Source organism: Metopolophium dirhodum, chromosome 5 (assembly GCF_019925205.1).
Source record: "Metopolophium dirhodum isolate CAU chromosome 5, ASM1992520v1, whole genome shotgun sequence".
In the NCBI taxonomy this organism is placed as follows: Eukaryota; Metazoa; Arthropoda; class Insecta; order Hemiptera; family Aphididae; genus Metopolophium; species Metopolophium dirhodum.
This window is the reverse complement of record NC_083564.1, coordinates 14,238,625-14,256,460: the sequence shown is the minus strand read 5'-3', so window position 1 is coordinate 14,256,460 and position 17,836 is coordinate 14,238,625. Positions and strand designations below refer to the sequence as shown.

The 17,836-nt window shown below is 28.8% G+C and overlaps 1 protein-coding gene and 1 non-coding gene across 3 annotated transcripts in view; both read left to right on the top strand.

Annotated features, from left to right (window-relative positions):
- LOC132944212 (DE-cadherin) overlaps positions 1–1,848 on the top strand; it is a 91,607-nt gene extending 89,759 nt beyond the window's left edge. For both annotated transcript variants that reach the window (XM_061013445.1, XM_061013444.1), the window contains one exon: positions 75–1,848. In XM_061013445.1, coding sequence (XP_060869428.1) covers positions 75–217 — 143 coding nt within the window. In that variant the 3' untranslated portion in view covers positions 218–1,848. The remainder of the gene's footprint in view (positions 1–74) is intronic.
- Positions 1,849–16,183: 14,335 nt separating this feature from the next.
- Positions 16,184–16,302, top strand: LOC132945989 (5S ribosomal RNA). The gene has a single exon (XR_009664625.1). It is a non-coding gene; the product is annotated as a 5S ribosomal RNA (ribosomal RNA).
- The last annotated feature ends 1,534 nt before the right edge of the window (positions 16,303–17,836 follow it).

The following is a 17,836-nucleotide window of genomic DNA, read 5'->3' as shown; positions in this document are numbered from 1 at the left end:
ACTAATATTCAAAAGATGAATTTTTTCTGAATGTTTAATTAATATTTTATTTTTATTCATATATGTATCTATAGGTACAGATGATGGGGACTTAAACTTTGATTACCTTTCTAACTTTGGACCGAGATTCCGCAAACTGGCTGATATGTATGGCGAAGATCCAAGTGATGAAGAAAGTGAAACATACCGCAATACTCATCCTGAGTCGTGGTGCTAACACACATTTGAAATTCGCTCTGAATAATCAGTTACCGGTGCATATGTTATCTGTAAGGTTATATAGCGAGTACATACCTAGACTTAAGTACCGACTATATATAAAACATTAAAAAACAAATAATTTGTACAGAGAGATGACTGTGCTCTAATGACAATTATCTAATAACAATATTTACTAAAAATATTTTTATTTTCATTTTACTATTAATTGTTTTGTGTATTATTGACAGTAACGAAGTCAAATTTTTGTATATGAATTCAAAAATTGATTCGTGATCTCAACAACAGACTGCTTTAGTCTAATTATATTATTTTCTCTTTATTTATTTTTTTTTTTTTTGTAACAAAATCACAAATCTTTGTAGGCGTCAACATTAAACTATGTATAATATTTGTTTCGCTTGTGCAATGTTTACAATTTAAGTTAAATCGCTTCCCAGTAATTCCTTGCATATTTTTCTATAGAATTTTATAAAATTCTGAGATTTCTAATTCTCCGGAGAACGGGTGTTTTCTCCTGTGAATGTGGTTTCAAAAAATCTGATCCAAAAATGTTGTTACTCAATGTGTTATTGGCAATTGATGTTTATTTTTTTAGGTACTTAAAATGTTTTAATAATATTTGTATACTGCCATTGGATCATTTTGAACTAAGAACTTTTTACACGCATTGTACTTATTTGTAAATATATGAAAAATCAATCAGGGTTAATTATTATGCACACATCGGCATACAGAATTCAATTGAATAAGAGATAACCGTAAAATATTATGTCTAAAAATCAAAATATTTTTAACTCCATTCCATATTATTTTAATAATAGTTTATATTTTACTACTATACATTTTGCTTGAACACTGTAATACTTAATATTATAATATTATTATTACAACATTCGACTATAGTACATATAAAACTTATGAGATACCCACGTGTTAATTATAAACAATATTCAATTTTTTTTTATTATTATTGTAGATTATTACTTCGTTAAATCAAAGATTTTGTTGATTTTTTTTTATGTGTTTTTGTATCCTCAACAAAGAACTATATTATTATTTTATATTTATATACTATGAAAAGTTGGTTATTAGAATGTATTTTCTTTTATCCTCATCTTAGAAAGTATGTAGTAAGTTCATTAAAATTAATTTTTTTTCCTCTACAAATATTTGTTAGTTTGTATGAATTATTATTTTGTATTGTTGCCATTTGTGATATGTACTTTATTATTTTGAAACCCTTGTAAAGGATGGACAAACATTTTATTTATATTGTATTTAAAGAAAAGAAAAACATTCCATTTGAAAATAATGTTGTCGATGCGCATTAATGTGCAGATAAACGACTGAAAACTTTTAAGATAATATTAGTTTTAAACTAAGAATTTTTTTATTAAATTTATCATATTATGTCTTATGTAAACTATACATATTGTATTTGTTAAGTTGTATTAATTAAGGTGTACATTTAGGGTAAACAAATTAAATCCATTTAATTTAATCACCCTTTTTTTTGTACCTACCGTCATGTATTATTTATACACCTATACATAAATTACATTGATCAAGAACTATGCATTTTAGTATCTACTGTATTATTTCTTTAATAAATGTATTTTGCCTAAGTTTACCCAATTCCTATTTTATATATTTTCAATGTAAATTGTAAAGTGTATATAATTATTTTTAATTATAGCTTCAGTGCACTGTACTAATTGGGTTTTTCTAAGTTAACAAATTTAGAATCTGAAGCTGATTATGAAGTTATTAATGCCTTATAGATAGAATGTGTAACTATTAGTCCTTCAATTTGCTGTGTTGTTCCTTTTTTGTAATGGAATGTTCCATATTATATGTATATTATTAGGTTGATTAATTTACAAAAACTGATCCTTGCCCAGGCTGGTTAGTATGATATTTTAGCAGTAGTTCACACAGAAATGGCCAATTGAGGTACATGTCAATATATATGTCTTGTGTAAACATTTTCACGTTTTAAATAGTAAAATAATCATGAGGTGATGGATGGGATGGGGGTAAGCATAGTGATGAATGTATTGGTTTTACAATTTGTTTTTGTGTGTTAAATTACCTATTTAAAAAATATTTAAATGAAAACTCAATATTTTTTTTTTTAATTAATCATAAAATACCCACATTTAAAGTGGTACCTAATGGCTAATATACAGTACCATTATCTTCTCAGATCTCAGGAAAACATATTTTATTGTTTTTCTAGACCGACAGTGGTATATTTATTTACCACTTAAAATTTTTATGTTTCTAGACGACAAATATAATACTGATTCAGGATTTCGGGAGTGCGTATGAAAATTGTCTAAAACGATTAGATCCTTAGTCTGTTATGACGCAGTGAAGAAAAACTCCACAAACGGCCAATCGTTGTAAATAATATATTTACCCACGTACATCAAAATTATAAGGATAATAATGGTTCTCATTCAGCATGACCAATGCAATGATTTTCAATTTCAATAATTAGTGAGATAGTTAAACGGAAATCATGGGAAAATAAAATTGAAAACACGGTGGTAAATTATCGACTGTCGTATATCAGCTACTTATAAAGGGTCCTATGACTATGGATAAGTATTTGAAATTATAAATACAATGCACTTGTGGTTTCTAATTAAATTAAGGTCGGGGAAAGGAGGGGGGCTTCAGCAAGCACCACTTAGCACTCGTGCATAATACGTGACGTAATATAGTTACAGGACTGGGTATGCAGCTTGAAAAAATTGTTGAGTTCCTACAGTTCGGCTTAAACTAAAAATAAGGAAACAATTAAAATTAATAATTGTATGGGTATAATGCTGCAATGCTTAGCAACGAGCAGGATTTTGAGCAAGAAGCTTAGCATAATCGTGAGGGGGGCATTAATAGCCAAATAACAGCTGACGAATCACAAAAACCTACTATGAACCCTTTCTAGTTGAAGAACATTATCGGCAGTGTTAGGCGCCATATTATTCTGAAATTAGCTGAACAACAGAGCGGTATAAAAGGTTTATTATCATATTAGTTATCTTATAGACAAGATGCGATATCTATTAGAATTAATTTAACGACATGAACGACAGTTGGACACTATTATTATTTATTAGTTCTCAGGTCTACAAACGTATAATAATATATAAGTTTAATATCTGTTTATTTTTTAAGTGTACTTATTTTGATAATATTTTTTTTAATATCTATAATTTAACTACACATTTTTTGAAAACTTCGAGAATTATAAACACGGTAGTCACATGTCGATTTTGGCGGTATTTCACCCATCATTTCACTCGCTTTTTGGCCCTTACTGACCGCAAAACAGTTGTGATCGTGCTCGGTTATTGTCGAAGTCAAAATAAAATTATGTTACGCGTAACAAGCAACTCCACAACGACACCGGAATACCACAAACCTATTCACATGGTTCAAAGACTAATTAAAAAAAATATCATACAAGACTCGATTGAAGTAGCCACTTATATAAAACCGGGAAAAAACAAGTATTGCAGACTACAGAAACCAATAGCCTCCCTTGAGATGTCCTTTTTTGTCCTTTTATCTCCACAATCATCATCACCGTAACCGTTCACTCAAATGCATGTCACATACTGACATACCCTCAAACATTTGTATATACAGGGTGATGCAGGAATACCTGATTGATGAAATACTTTTTGTTCAAATCAATATTTTAAAAATTATTTTTATATATAATTTATAGTGATTTGCGCTACACGTATTACTAATATAAAAATAATTATTTTTTATTTTGAAAATTCGAAATAACCAATTTGTTAATCTGATTATAAGAACAATTTTTTTGGTAAAACATTTTTAAATATTAATATTTTTATGAATAAATTAATTTAGAACGTAAACGTACTTTTTCAAAATATAATTTTTCGGAATTTCCTGACGAGGGTATGTTACTTAAATTAGTTTACATATTTATACAATTTTTATCTTACGTTTTAGCACGTTGTGCGTTTCGTGATTACACGGTCAAAAGCTCGCAGCGGAAATTGAAAAAAACGTTCCGGTTTCAAAGAATTTAGCCCCTATTTAAGCTTGTGTGGAAAATGAAAATGGCTGAACTTGCAAATTACCAATACGTGCTTACAAATACTTACAAATGACATAATATAATATTGAGAAAACCTGAATTTAAAATAATTTTAAATTTGGCTGGCTCACATCACGGATCCCTATAGATATACGTAGTACATATATTGTAAAAGCCAAAAACCACGCACGACTATTTGAGGAAATTTTTTTACATTTTCTCACCGCAATAAATAACTACCTTTAAAAGATAAAAAAAAAAATCACCGATAGTACAAAATATTATAGGTAGCCTATATATAAAAAATACCGCTCCGCAGAAACCGAAATCGCTTTTAGACATTAAAGTGGTTATTATTCACGATTATGTATTCTCGTTAAGTATTTTATTTTTCGAAAAAATCGAAACGTCTTTTGAAGCAAATCTAATAATTTAAACCTCTGTTGAAATCGTGATTAAATTACGAAATCGACAAACGCATAATTTTATTAGAATATTAATGTACATAACCACCTTTTTAATAACTATAGTTCATAATACAAAAATTATACATTAAATATTTGATGGCGACGCGTCGAAAATGATTAAAATTAAAAAATACAAATGGATTAAAAACGATCAGGTGGATAACAATAATAGCAATAATAACCTATAAAATAATACGGGTTTACGGGTTGGTCTTATTTTTTGTTTTCAAAAAACGAATTTGGCGATTGACAATTCGTGTTGGACCATTAGACCATCATAATATTATAACAACTTTATAAAAATATATGCAGTGTAATACTTAGGGTGGTGGGTAGAGGGCGCAGCCCCGGTCCTCGACACAATTAGGGCCCCCATATATTACTGTACTACGGGCATATACGATTTATTTATTTCAATCAACATTAAATAATACAAGTGTTAGGTTACAGATGGTAGTAATAATAATAATAATAATAATAATAATAGAAAAAAACATTCAATCTTTTATGTGCATATTATTGTGCGCCCGTTTGAAATGAAGACTCCCCCTTCAAATAAACGTATTTATTATGTACAAATACTGTTAAAACTTAGTTTAATTTATACTTAAACTCTCCCCCCCCCCCCTTTAACAATCCTGGCTACGCCACTGTTTATACCTATAATCTGTATGACTATTATAGTATTATATGAACCGTCTGTATTATCACAATATTCACGAGGTATCTTTTTTGTGTTGTAGGTACCACTGTACCTACCTACCGGTACGAAATATTATCTGTATCGACTCATTTGCGACAGTATTCACATTATACTTTTAATTCATGACAAATTACAATAATTTATTTAATTTTGTTTTTAATCTGTGAGTAATACCTATTTGATGATCTTGGGTGTTTTTGTATGGCTGTGAGAATTGAACATTATTATAACTGTGGTTAAGACTTAAAACCACCGTGGTATCACTGGTATCTGATATTGTTTAACAAATAATACAATAATGTACCTAAATTAATTTATATTTCAATTATTTAAAATTCATACAAACGTACAACTGTACAAATGAAATAACATAATACGTAGATAGGTACCATTTATAATTTTAATTTAAATAAAAAGAGAAAATCTCCCCCCTCCCCCTTCACGTGTATATGTGCTGTTATAAAATGTATATAAAAATACGAAAAATTATAAAAGTATACCCCCCCCCTGATATATCACATAGCATTATATTATATTTCATTTTTAATTTATTTACGCAACGAATATTCATTGCAAAGGACAACTAATAAATTTGCAATTGAACAGTATAATTATCAAGTTGTTTTTTATCATTCCAACGAAGCCACAAAAGTGTTCACACCAAAATGAATTGTCAACGTCACAAGGCAATAGAATATTATGATGACGTGCAGGGCGCACACCGAGACTTGACATACGTCATACTGAATAGTGCATGAGTATGAGTAAGTAAGAAATATTTAATGAAACTCCTATTCTAAATTTTATAAAAATAGTATATAATATTATAATAATTGTATAGGTAATTATAATAGTATTCTATATTTCTATCTTTTTATAATATATTTATTTAAATTCGCAAACAAACAATGAAATATGGAAACATTATAGCTGAAGTAGTATTTATATTAAAGCAACAGACATGTTCACAACGAACTTAAAAGTTAAAGTAGTTTACTATTGCTTTTTGATTGTGCAATATATGTTTTCTAAAGTTTTTTTTAATTGGTACCTTCCTGCCTCCTAGCTACCCTGCATACAGCATACTAAAAAATAGTTGTTTCATTTTTATTTATTATTAGCATCTATGTTATTATGTATCTATCATCCACTAAATATAAGACCAGACAAGACGTCCACAAGTGTCCGATATCCTGCTGATACAATATTATTGTATGCAATTCAAATAGTTCAATCATTTAAAAAAAAAAAAGTTTTCAGAAAGTATTTTAAAGGTACTTTAATACTTTTCTATAAAGAATCTGAGTGGCGTTCAAATAGATACTTTTTTTTTTAAACTAGTATTTTAATTTTTAACAACTATATTTTTTAAAAAAACATTTAACCAAAAGTATTAAAATATTGGTAACTAACAATTTACAAATTTTTTTTGTTGTGGTATACTGGTATGGCCATAATATGTGGGCTAAACGTTTCCACAATACTTACCCCTCTATGTTTACATAGACACATTTATAGTTTTATAGTTCTACAAATGTCTAAGATTGTTTTGTTCAACGCATTACGCATATTATAGAACATAGGTACATGCAGTAAACTCACGTTACGTCTAAACTCAAGTAAACCGAAAAAAGTTCGAGATATTGAGTTTTATTGTAATGATAATTATTTCAACCGGATTAAAATCGATTTCGAGATCACGAAAACATCGAGATATCGACGTAAGACATAATAAGAATCTTCTGTATTAGTGATTATCAGTGGTGTAGTGGGGCGTATACGCGGGTATACGGAGTATAACGACCTCTCCAGTTTTTGGTTGATGCGTATACTTATAATATAATTTGTGATACACAGGTATACGGGTATACTGTATAGCTATAAATCAATAATATAAATAGTATTAACGAATAACCAATAATACCAAACATATTTCTTTGTGATCATGTTCATTAGGAACTGTTATTATTTTTACATTTTACACATCTATTTTTAACTTCATTGCATAGATCTATATTTATTATATATAAATTATTATATCATACGTCTAAAATTATAAGCTTATCTATAACGATAGCCGACGCCGAGATTCACGGTCACATGCATTACTGAAAATAATTTTGTCAAAAAATATTATTTTATGTACCTACACTGTGTCACACAATAATTACATAAATATAACAATTATTGATCTACAAAAAATGATGTTTTCATTTATTTTTAATCATTCAAAGTTGTGATACCTAATTTATATACTACCGAGTATACATTTAAGACTATAAATATTAATAAATATTTAGGTTTTTTGACATAAAAATAAGTGGGGATAGGGGGGTTAAGAAATTAACATAGGTAATCATAAACAATTTAAATGTATAATCATATATTTTAGGAGTATGATTGTAAACTATAGAGACTCAATTGCGGTAAGGTAGTAGTAAAGTGTATGTAATTATAAATATATCATTAGTAATAGCGTAGTATATATAGTGGTTGGGGGGGGGGGGGGGGAGAGAAGCCCCCCACGTTTACATATCAAGCACATTAAAACGTATACTCAGTAAAAAAATTACGACTATACATCACTGGTGATTATAGTACCTATATTATAATGTTGAGCGTGTCATATACAAAAATGTCAATACTTCAAAAATATAATAACGGTATAAAAGATGGCAAAAACTGAATTTGTTTCAAAAACAATCTTTTTTAATGACTTACAATTTTCTTGAAAAAATAATATAATAAATCCAATAACGTCAATACACACAGTTTAAAAAAAAAAAGCGAGTGTTTACCTTTTAATAAAAAAAATCCCCCTGCCCCTATTATACTATATTATGTATATTATAAATGACGTACATATAATATAATTGGCCTTTATCGATGTGATTCGTCGTAGTCAGAACCTCGGAAAACGTACACATTGTCGGTGGTGCCCAGAACGCGTTTATTAATCAATCGTCGTACTAATGTATTATAGATGGAGTAAGGATATAATATTACGCCCTACGGTTTTGTGTGCGGACGACATGGCGAAATCTGTAGGCTTGCCCGGAGTGTAAGACGCATACCTATATATGGCTGTAAATATATGTGCAAGTTACAATAGTATATAATATATATAATGTATGTATACGTCCAAGTGAAACAATGTGTATAATATATATTTTAAAAATATATAAATATTAATGTACACAAAACAATGAAACGTTGTATATGGCCTGTATGCGGAAAGAGGAGTAAACAATAACAACTTAAAATTATATTATAATGTTATACCGATAACTGCAGTCTGCAATATACATATAGTTACATTTTACTTTACGTTTACTAAACGTCCGCCATCATTTTTTTTTACGTTTTTACAACATGTATGATGTATAGATAGATATTAAAGCAGTGTACAGTGGCGTAAATTGGGAGTCGCACGGGGTCGAACTTGCGACCCCTGAAAATATCATAGTGTCGCAAGAGTATCTTTTTGCGACTCCGAAAAATCACGATTTCAGTTTTCAAAAAATTGAAATATCAATATAATAATAAATTAACTAATTTATATTTTGAGAACCAATGTTTAACTTTGTTTTGAAGCACTGGGGTTATGATATTGTATCATTTCCACATTTATTTATAGTTTTGTTACTAACCATTTTCTATTATTATACCAATATGTATATTTATATTTTATTGTGATCGGCCGACTCGAGTCTCAATGGCAGCTGATAGTAAAAACGTGTCTCATAGTTTAAAATTATTATTTGTTTGTTTTATACATGTATTTATTTTTGACACTTGTATTATTTTATTTCTTATCGGCGAACGATTCAAAATTAAAAGTGTTTTGACAACTTGCTAAAATGGATAAATTTATTGTAAAAATATCGAAAAAGTCGAAAGTAAACGTCTATTTTTTCTTTAAATTCGTATAATTGTTTAGTACACATTCCTATTTAGTATGCATTAAGTTTAAAGTAGCCCTTAAATTATATTACTGATTTATATTATATTAAAACTACAATTTTGACAAATAAAAAAATGTATATTTGACGTGTAAGTTAATTTTTAAATAATTATTAAAGTAATATTATATTATTGAGCAAATTAAATTTATTTTGGTATATATTTTTTGTATTATTTCGGTACTAATTGTTGTACCTGCTTAAGAGAAAAATACTAATACAAATGCTCAGAAAAATGTTAGCTTATCTGAAGAAAACCTCCATTCCCCAGGAAAAAGAACAAAAATGGTACCTAAATATAGTGAATAATTAATTTCATATCATATATTTAGTAATCGTATACAATTTATTGAAATTATATTTATAATAATTTAATATCATTAAATATTTAACAATATTTTGTTAAATACCTACTTCTACCTTAATTCAAAGTGAAAATTCTGTAACTAGTTACCTACGTAAAATAAATAATAATAAATGTTTTGGTTAATTTGTGTAATATAAAAGTGATAAATATGTATTTAAACATACAAATACAAATATAAATAGTACATATTATAAAAATCTAAATAGCAGCTGTTATTTAAAATATTAATTTTATAAAATAAAAGAATTGTTGTATTTTATGTATTCATATATTCTTTAAGAAAATTATACATATTTTATTGACGGTAGTCGGTAAGTAATTAATACCCTACTAATTATAGTGCATATTCATAATATATACCAATTACCAATAGATACAATATGACAATATGTGTTTAAGCCTTTAGGGTTAAAATAGTTTTGTTGAGTTTATGTACTTGTAATATTAAATATAGAATAAAATAAAACATTTTAGGGAGGTGTGATTGGCTAAGCGCCCCAAAAGTCTGTCCAACCTAGAAACTTATTGCAACCCTAACAATTTAGCACAATTACGCCACTGGCAGTGCACACATTATATTATAATATAATATTATAGACTAACAGTATTACGACTAGTATTACACCATTCGACTGATCCCCACACCAAGCATTATATTTTTCACTATTGTCTATTGACTATTAGGTACATAAAGCATATTAAGAGGACGTCGCACACGCACATGTTGTCTCCGTCTTACACGTGTGGGGCATGGCAAATTGTACGCTCAGCAGATCACGTTTGGCCCCGTTAATTTTAAAATTAGAGTGAATTGACCTCTGATAAAATTTAAAGTTAAGAATGGTATCTAGGGCATCTCATCGGCTTTTTGTTAAATTTTAATTTGAAATCGAGTTATGAGCATTGAAAGATGTATAAACAATTTACAATTTTTAAATACTCATAATTCACTTTAAAACTGAAAAATAACAAAAAGCCGATGAGCTGCCCTAGATAACATTCTTAACTTTAAATTTTATAAGAGGTTAATTCACTCTAATTTTAAAATTAACGGGGCTAAACGTGATCTGCTGAGCGTAAAATTTGCTATGTCGTACACGTGTAAGACGGAGACACGCGGGTGCGACGTCTTCTTAGAGGATGTCAGCGCACCTTTTGTTTCCGCTCTCTGACCGATGTGCAACTTGAAAAATGTATGTTCAGCAGAACTAAGCCCATGTTATTATTTTTAATATTAGAGTGAATTTACCTAAACTTTAAGCTAAGAATATTACCAGTATCGGCTGTATCCATACGTTTGATTTTTTACGATATTTTAGTTTTTATACAATGTACAAACATTTTTAAATTGTGATAATTTACACGCTCATGATTTAAATAAAATTAAAAATATAATAAAATAGCCAACGTACACAGGCAATGTTCTTAACTTACAGTTAAGTAATATTGATTGAGTGATATTTTCACTCTAATATTCAAAGTAATAACACAGTGTTGGTTCTGCTAAACGTAGGTAAATGTTGCTATGTTGCACGTGGGCCAGAAAGAGAAAACACAATTAAGCGCTGACATCCTCTTAAGTAAATTTGATACGTATTATTAATAATATAAAACGGGGTTTGTGATCTATGTTGATAATGAGATGGCAATATGACATCCGCGGTGCTCCGGTAACTATATAGGTACCTAATTTATAAATATCGGATACATAAGCAGGGGCGGACTGGGCCGGTGGGCAGGTGGGCAAATGCCCACTGGGCCGCTCTGTGTATTTATTGTATATTTTTTGTTATTGGATTATTTGGATATTATGTAAGTGGTGAAAGATAAAAACAGCACGCTTATAATTTAAACTAAATATACCTTACTTATAATACGGTATTTATAGTAACAGATTACAGAAAAGTTACTGGACAAGAACATTAGGTTTATATACGATAGAGTATAGTCGTATAGACAATAGTAAATGTATTTTTACAAATCGATAAATTTTGTAGATATCAGTATATCACTTATTTTAATTTAGATAATGCGGGCCTTTACTTCATTCGATGGCCTCCGTCGCCTCCGACAGTTTGTAAATAAACCGTAATGACCAGCTCGTGGTAATACGTAGCTGTTCATGTTGTCTATTATAAAAATAAAAATCACGGGTTTTCCCTAAAAGACAGTCAGCAACACCGCTAATGTAAAATAAATAATTTATCGGCCTATAGACTAAGACTTAGTAAATTACCTTGTGTAGTTGAAACTCAGCAGTCAGCTGAGTAGGTAGTTCTGTGCTGTGTGCCTGTGTAGTGTACTAGTGTGTGTAGTTATTTTTATGACAGTAATTATTAGTTTTGAAAATCATAGTTTTAAAACATAAATCTATTCATTTTTGACAATGAATACAAACAAAAAAAAAGTTAAGGGAGGAGCGGAGAAACTTCGACTCAAAAGAAATGCTGAGTTAAAGGCATCAGCTAGCCACCCGAATCAAAAAAAATTATGCTTTGTGTCAAAAAGTATTACCTCTACTACTTCGTTAAATTTGGTAAGTTTTACTTTTGTTATTATTTATAAATAATAAAAGCGTTTATATTTGGTGTTATAGCCATGTACTAAATCTTTGTATATGTGATACAGTTTCTAATCTAGATGCTAAAAATTTATTCGGTCTTCTCAACAGATTATCTACATTTTTTAGTAGTTCATATAAAAGAATGAATGTATGGATAAATGAAAATAAACTAAATAATAGTATTGGATCAGAAAAATTAAAAAAACTTCAAAAAATATCTGAATCAAATACAAGGTGGTGGTCAAGAAAAAAAGCACTAGATTGGGTTTTTGATGGTGATGGCGCTTTATTTCCTGTTGTATTAAGTGCATTAAATCATATTACTACAGACTCTTCATTTGATGCTAAATGTTTATCTGAAGCACGATCCTTAATAGGCAATTTGTGCGAATTTAAAACAATAATAACTGCTCATCTCTTCCTCCACATTTTCAAAGTAATTGGTCCAACTTCTGATTATTTGCAATCGAATAACATTGATATTTTAAGCGCATGGACTATGGTTGAAAATGCAAAATAACAAATAAACAAAATTAGTTTTGATACTATTTTTTCAGATTCTCAGGGCTTTACGGAAAAAATGAATATAAAATGCTATGATTTAGATTTACCTGATCATATTGTTGTTGAAAACGTTTTCCCACAACAAAGGGTTCGACATAGAAAACAGCAATTTGATGAACAATCAGAACCTCAAGTTCTCATGCAAGGTCTTGACAAATTTAAAGTTGATACGTTCCGCTGTGTTATTGACCAAATATCAGTTAGTCTAAATGAAAGATTTTCACAAAACGCATCTTTGATTGCAGATGTCCAATACTTACATCCTTCATATTTTATAAATATTAAAAATACAATGCCTCCAAATGCACTCAAATTAATTGGAAACTTAATAAATGTCGACTTTAAAGTACTACAAAATGAGCTATTAAGTTTTTCAAGAATTTTTCCAAATATTATTGGTAGTATTTCACAAAGAACATCAAATTTAATAGATAGCACAAAATCTAAGGTTATTGAAACTGATATTGAAGAAGAAAATGATTACATAAATGATTTTAATAGTAATTCAGCTGATAGTAATGAACTATTATATGATGAAGATGAAAAACATCTTAATATTAAAGCTAAACATACAGTTGAAGAATGTAATCAATGTTTAATCTGTTGTTACAAAATGTTGTATAAATATAATATGCATTCTATTGCATATACCAACATATATCTAGCATATGAGTATGCGTTGACACTATCATTTACTCAAGTAAATTGCGAAAGAGCTTTCAGTAAGTTAAAACTTATTAAAACAAGGCTGCGAGCTACACTAGAACAAGAAAAACTGGAAGCATTTATGATGATGAGTGTAGAAAAAGAACTTTTACATGAAGTGAAGTTTGAAGAAATTCTTACTTATATTAAAAATAGTTCATCATTAATGAACAAGATGTTAACATAAATATTAGTTTTTGATTATTCTGTACTATTAATTAATTATATTTTAAATACTAATACAATAAAATTAGTTTAAAACCTTGTTAAAATATGCTTTATTTGTATCAACTTTACTTCCTATTATGTATTTCCCAATCAAAAGATATAACAATCATCAATGCGACAATGCGTTACAATTTTAATTCCAAAGCTCACTAAAATAGACTGTCATTAATATGTCTAACACATGTAATCATCATAATTGAATTTTTTTTTAGCTAATAGAATATAAAATTATTTAGACAGCATTATATTGCATTTATTAATTTTTCATTATCAAATTCAATAATACCTACATTTAAAAAAAAGTCAATTTCAAGAATCTTTGTAACAAAAATGGCTTGAAATTTAAAAATATTGAGGTGATAGTAGACATTATAGTTTTCTCTATACATGTGAATAATTAATAGTTATCTATAAACATAGACATAGGTAAATGTATAACATAGAGTTATGGGTAATGTCTATATATATATACCAGATACCTATAACATATAAGGTCTAAACGTGATTTGCAAGACTAGTATTGATTATATAAGCAAAACTAGGTTTTAAAATTTTAAGGTTGATTATGACATATGTTTTTAATGCATAGAGCTATTTTTATGTTTTGGGCCGCTTTCCTAAATTTGCCCACTGGGCCGGTGCCTACCCAGTCCGCCCCTGTACATAAGTCATAGTTAGTGTATTACGGGGGTGAACAGCACTCAGCAATAAGAGAGTTCGCGAACCGCAAAATATAATGAAAAATATAATAAGCCAAGGGCAGGAAAAAAATTAGGCTCTCAATTATTATTGTTAATATAACTGATAGGATATCAATAATATGTAATAAAATGTGTAGAATGCGTTACAATGTATAATAACATATAATAATGCCGGATTAAATTTTGGATGGGATAATCTTACCTCCATATCTTGGGGGTAAGTACTTATTAGTAAAAGTGTTTAGCATCTTTACTACGGCTACTGGCTAGCCACCCATGGTCTAATATTATTATGATACTGAGACCCTTTGTAGTATAAGTTATCAAACAAAAGCAGTGGTCCGTGGAATCGTTTGTAAATTAATTTGCAATTATTGTTTGATAAATTCAAAAATTATAAACTAATTTTGTATACCGCCATACCGGTGTACATAGAATATACTCAAAATATATAACGTCTGGGGATCAGTGAAATGGAGAAAATATAAGAGACGCCGGGGAACCGCAACCGTTATTTCGCCGATTAATATGTGAAACGCCAGGAGCCATTTGAGCCTATTTCGAGCGACATTGTACAATTTTGGCCAACATAGATTATCTAATGATATATTTATTAATTTATGAATATTTACTTGATTTAATATCATTATTTTTAATTTCATTTTTTTTAAGTCTAGCGCAATATTTATAAATATTATAATATATAATATTATATAATTCGTTTATGTGCAAAAACGAAAAAAAATGGCTGGGGTATTATTATTTTGCCGGCTCATAATGAAGAACAATAGTAGACAGTGCCTATTATTTTATTACCCGCAGCATATAAGATAATATAACGATAAGAGTGTCATACACTCAAAACTTATATTTCCAACTAGTAAACATGTTTTTTGAATAATAGGTATTTTCAATATTGAGTATATAAGTACTGACACGTCATATTATTGTAGTTTTATAGTATTATATATTAAATAACAGTATGATCGAATCGTAGTCGTTTAGGTATAAGTAGGTACTGGGGACTTTTTGTGCAGCCACGGTGCAGTGTCGCGTCTTACACTGTTGTGTAGGTGTGTGTACCTATAAATAAATGTCACTGTGGTAGTATAACACACATGGCCATATATTATGACTTACACAACGAGAATCGTAAGTGTGATATACAATATGCATGAATCTGAATAAATTATAAAAAAAAAACTGTCTTTATGTAAATGTATAATAATATAGTACCTAAATTGTACGTTATTTTGCATTATACAAGATGCCATTTAATCGTGAAGTCTGCGGCGCGTATATTGTTGATCATTGTTATTTATTAAATAATTTATTTTTATTTTTCTCTCATTCGCATATCGATAAAATTCGAGTTTACAGACGTTCAATGTGCATGCACAAATACTCGTCGAAAGTCCGCACTAATCCCGAACGTCATAATAATTATAATCATAAGTCCATAACTATGGGGCTTGGAACTCGATGCACTTAAAAAATCGTAATAAATATGCAAGCACTATAAAAGTATAGATATTATGCAATTTATTTAGTTGCAATACTATACTGCATAAAAACGTTATAATCCTAAATTTAAATAATGTTATTTTCTTTAAACACATCGCCAACGACCATACCACGTTGAATACACCAGTTCTCGTCCGATCACTGAAGTTAAGCAACGTCTGGCGTAGTTAGTACTTGGATGGGTGACCGCTTGGGAACACTACGTGCCGTTGGCATTTTTTATTTTATTTTTTAACATTATTTATTTTTAATTTTGAGAATTTATTTGACTTTCGGGAATTGTTGTAGAACTCTATTCTGTGATAAATTTCATAGAAAAAAACTGGAAACTGAAAATGTCCGCAAACAGTTCAAAGCAAATTTAAATATTTTGAAAATTTCATCTTAGAAAATGCTAATATAAACAACCAGTGAAAATTTCAAGTATCTACGGTAATTTGTTTTAGAGTTACATCCAAAGCGAACATTTTGTCGAAAACCGATTTAGCGTAAAAATGGCCACCCCAATGCATCAACTATATTCATTTTCCCATCGAACGAGATATGAAAGTTGAAAATCGAAGCATTATTTCGACTACTTATCGTGTATACACACAAATAAAAAAAATTTAAAAAACACATCATTGTAAAATCAATACATTCATCGCTCCGAATCTAAAATGGTGAAATTGAAGAATATGCTCTTTAAATTACAAAATTATTACCCAATTACGTACAAATATGCACTACATAAACGTTTACTATTTTTTCTGTAGTGTCGTTAAATTAATTTCAAGCTTAATTAGTAATAAAATCTAGTAGCCCAAAAATAAACATGCAAATGCAACAACTTCGAACTCTATTCATAAGTCTCTCAAAACAACTGACCATTATTATTATAGCGATCGTGCAATATCAATTATTGTTGATTGTACTTGTATACAATAAATAATAAAAACTTTAAGTAATTTGATTTTTTTAATATTCGTGAATAATAATAATAAAATTGTCATGCCCCCTGTATTTAATATAATAAATATTGTATACTCAAAATTGATAAAATTTGTTCATTTATACTATATAATCAACTTCTCGGAGACACGACCTGTATGAAATGTGACTTATTGTGTGTTGTATACTGTTGTTACTTGTTACGTTTTGGCTTACGAAAAACTTTTGTTTTATTATTAACTTTATTATGTTCGTTTAATTATTATTAAATTATACATTTGTACCTAAGTCATGTTTAGGGATTCTTTTTAAAACATCAAAATATTAATAGCTTTACTAACCTAACCATGAATTACTTCCAGTGTATATTGTGGTTTTGTTACACTACAATTAAAAATATGCATAATAATATTATAATACTGTGTATTACATTTTACTTATATGTTAATATAATATTAAGTGTATCGTTTTTTTTAAAATTAAAGTCACCGTTCCAGCCGATAGCAATTACCTTTGCCGTTGCAGGTACCTAATAAAACTAGACCAAATTATTGTCGATTATTGGCTTATATTTTATACGCTTTACATATTATGCATATAATATATTTTATACAATGTTCAAACAGTTAGTAAATAGATCTGTTCGTTTTTACACGAAAACGTTGACGGACCCATCGCTGTACATCGTACGACTATTTCCTTTTTTGTTTTTCGTAACAATAATTATTGTCTCCACTCTGCGAAACCTTTCAAGGACGAAAGCTAAAAGCGTACCTATACATATTATAATCAAATACAGCCCAAAATCATTGTCAATTA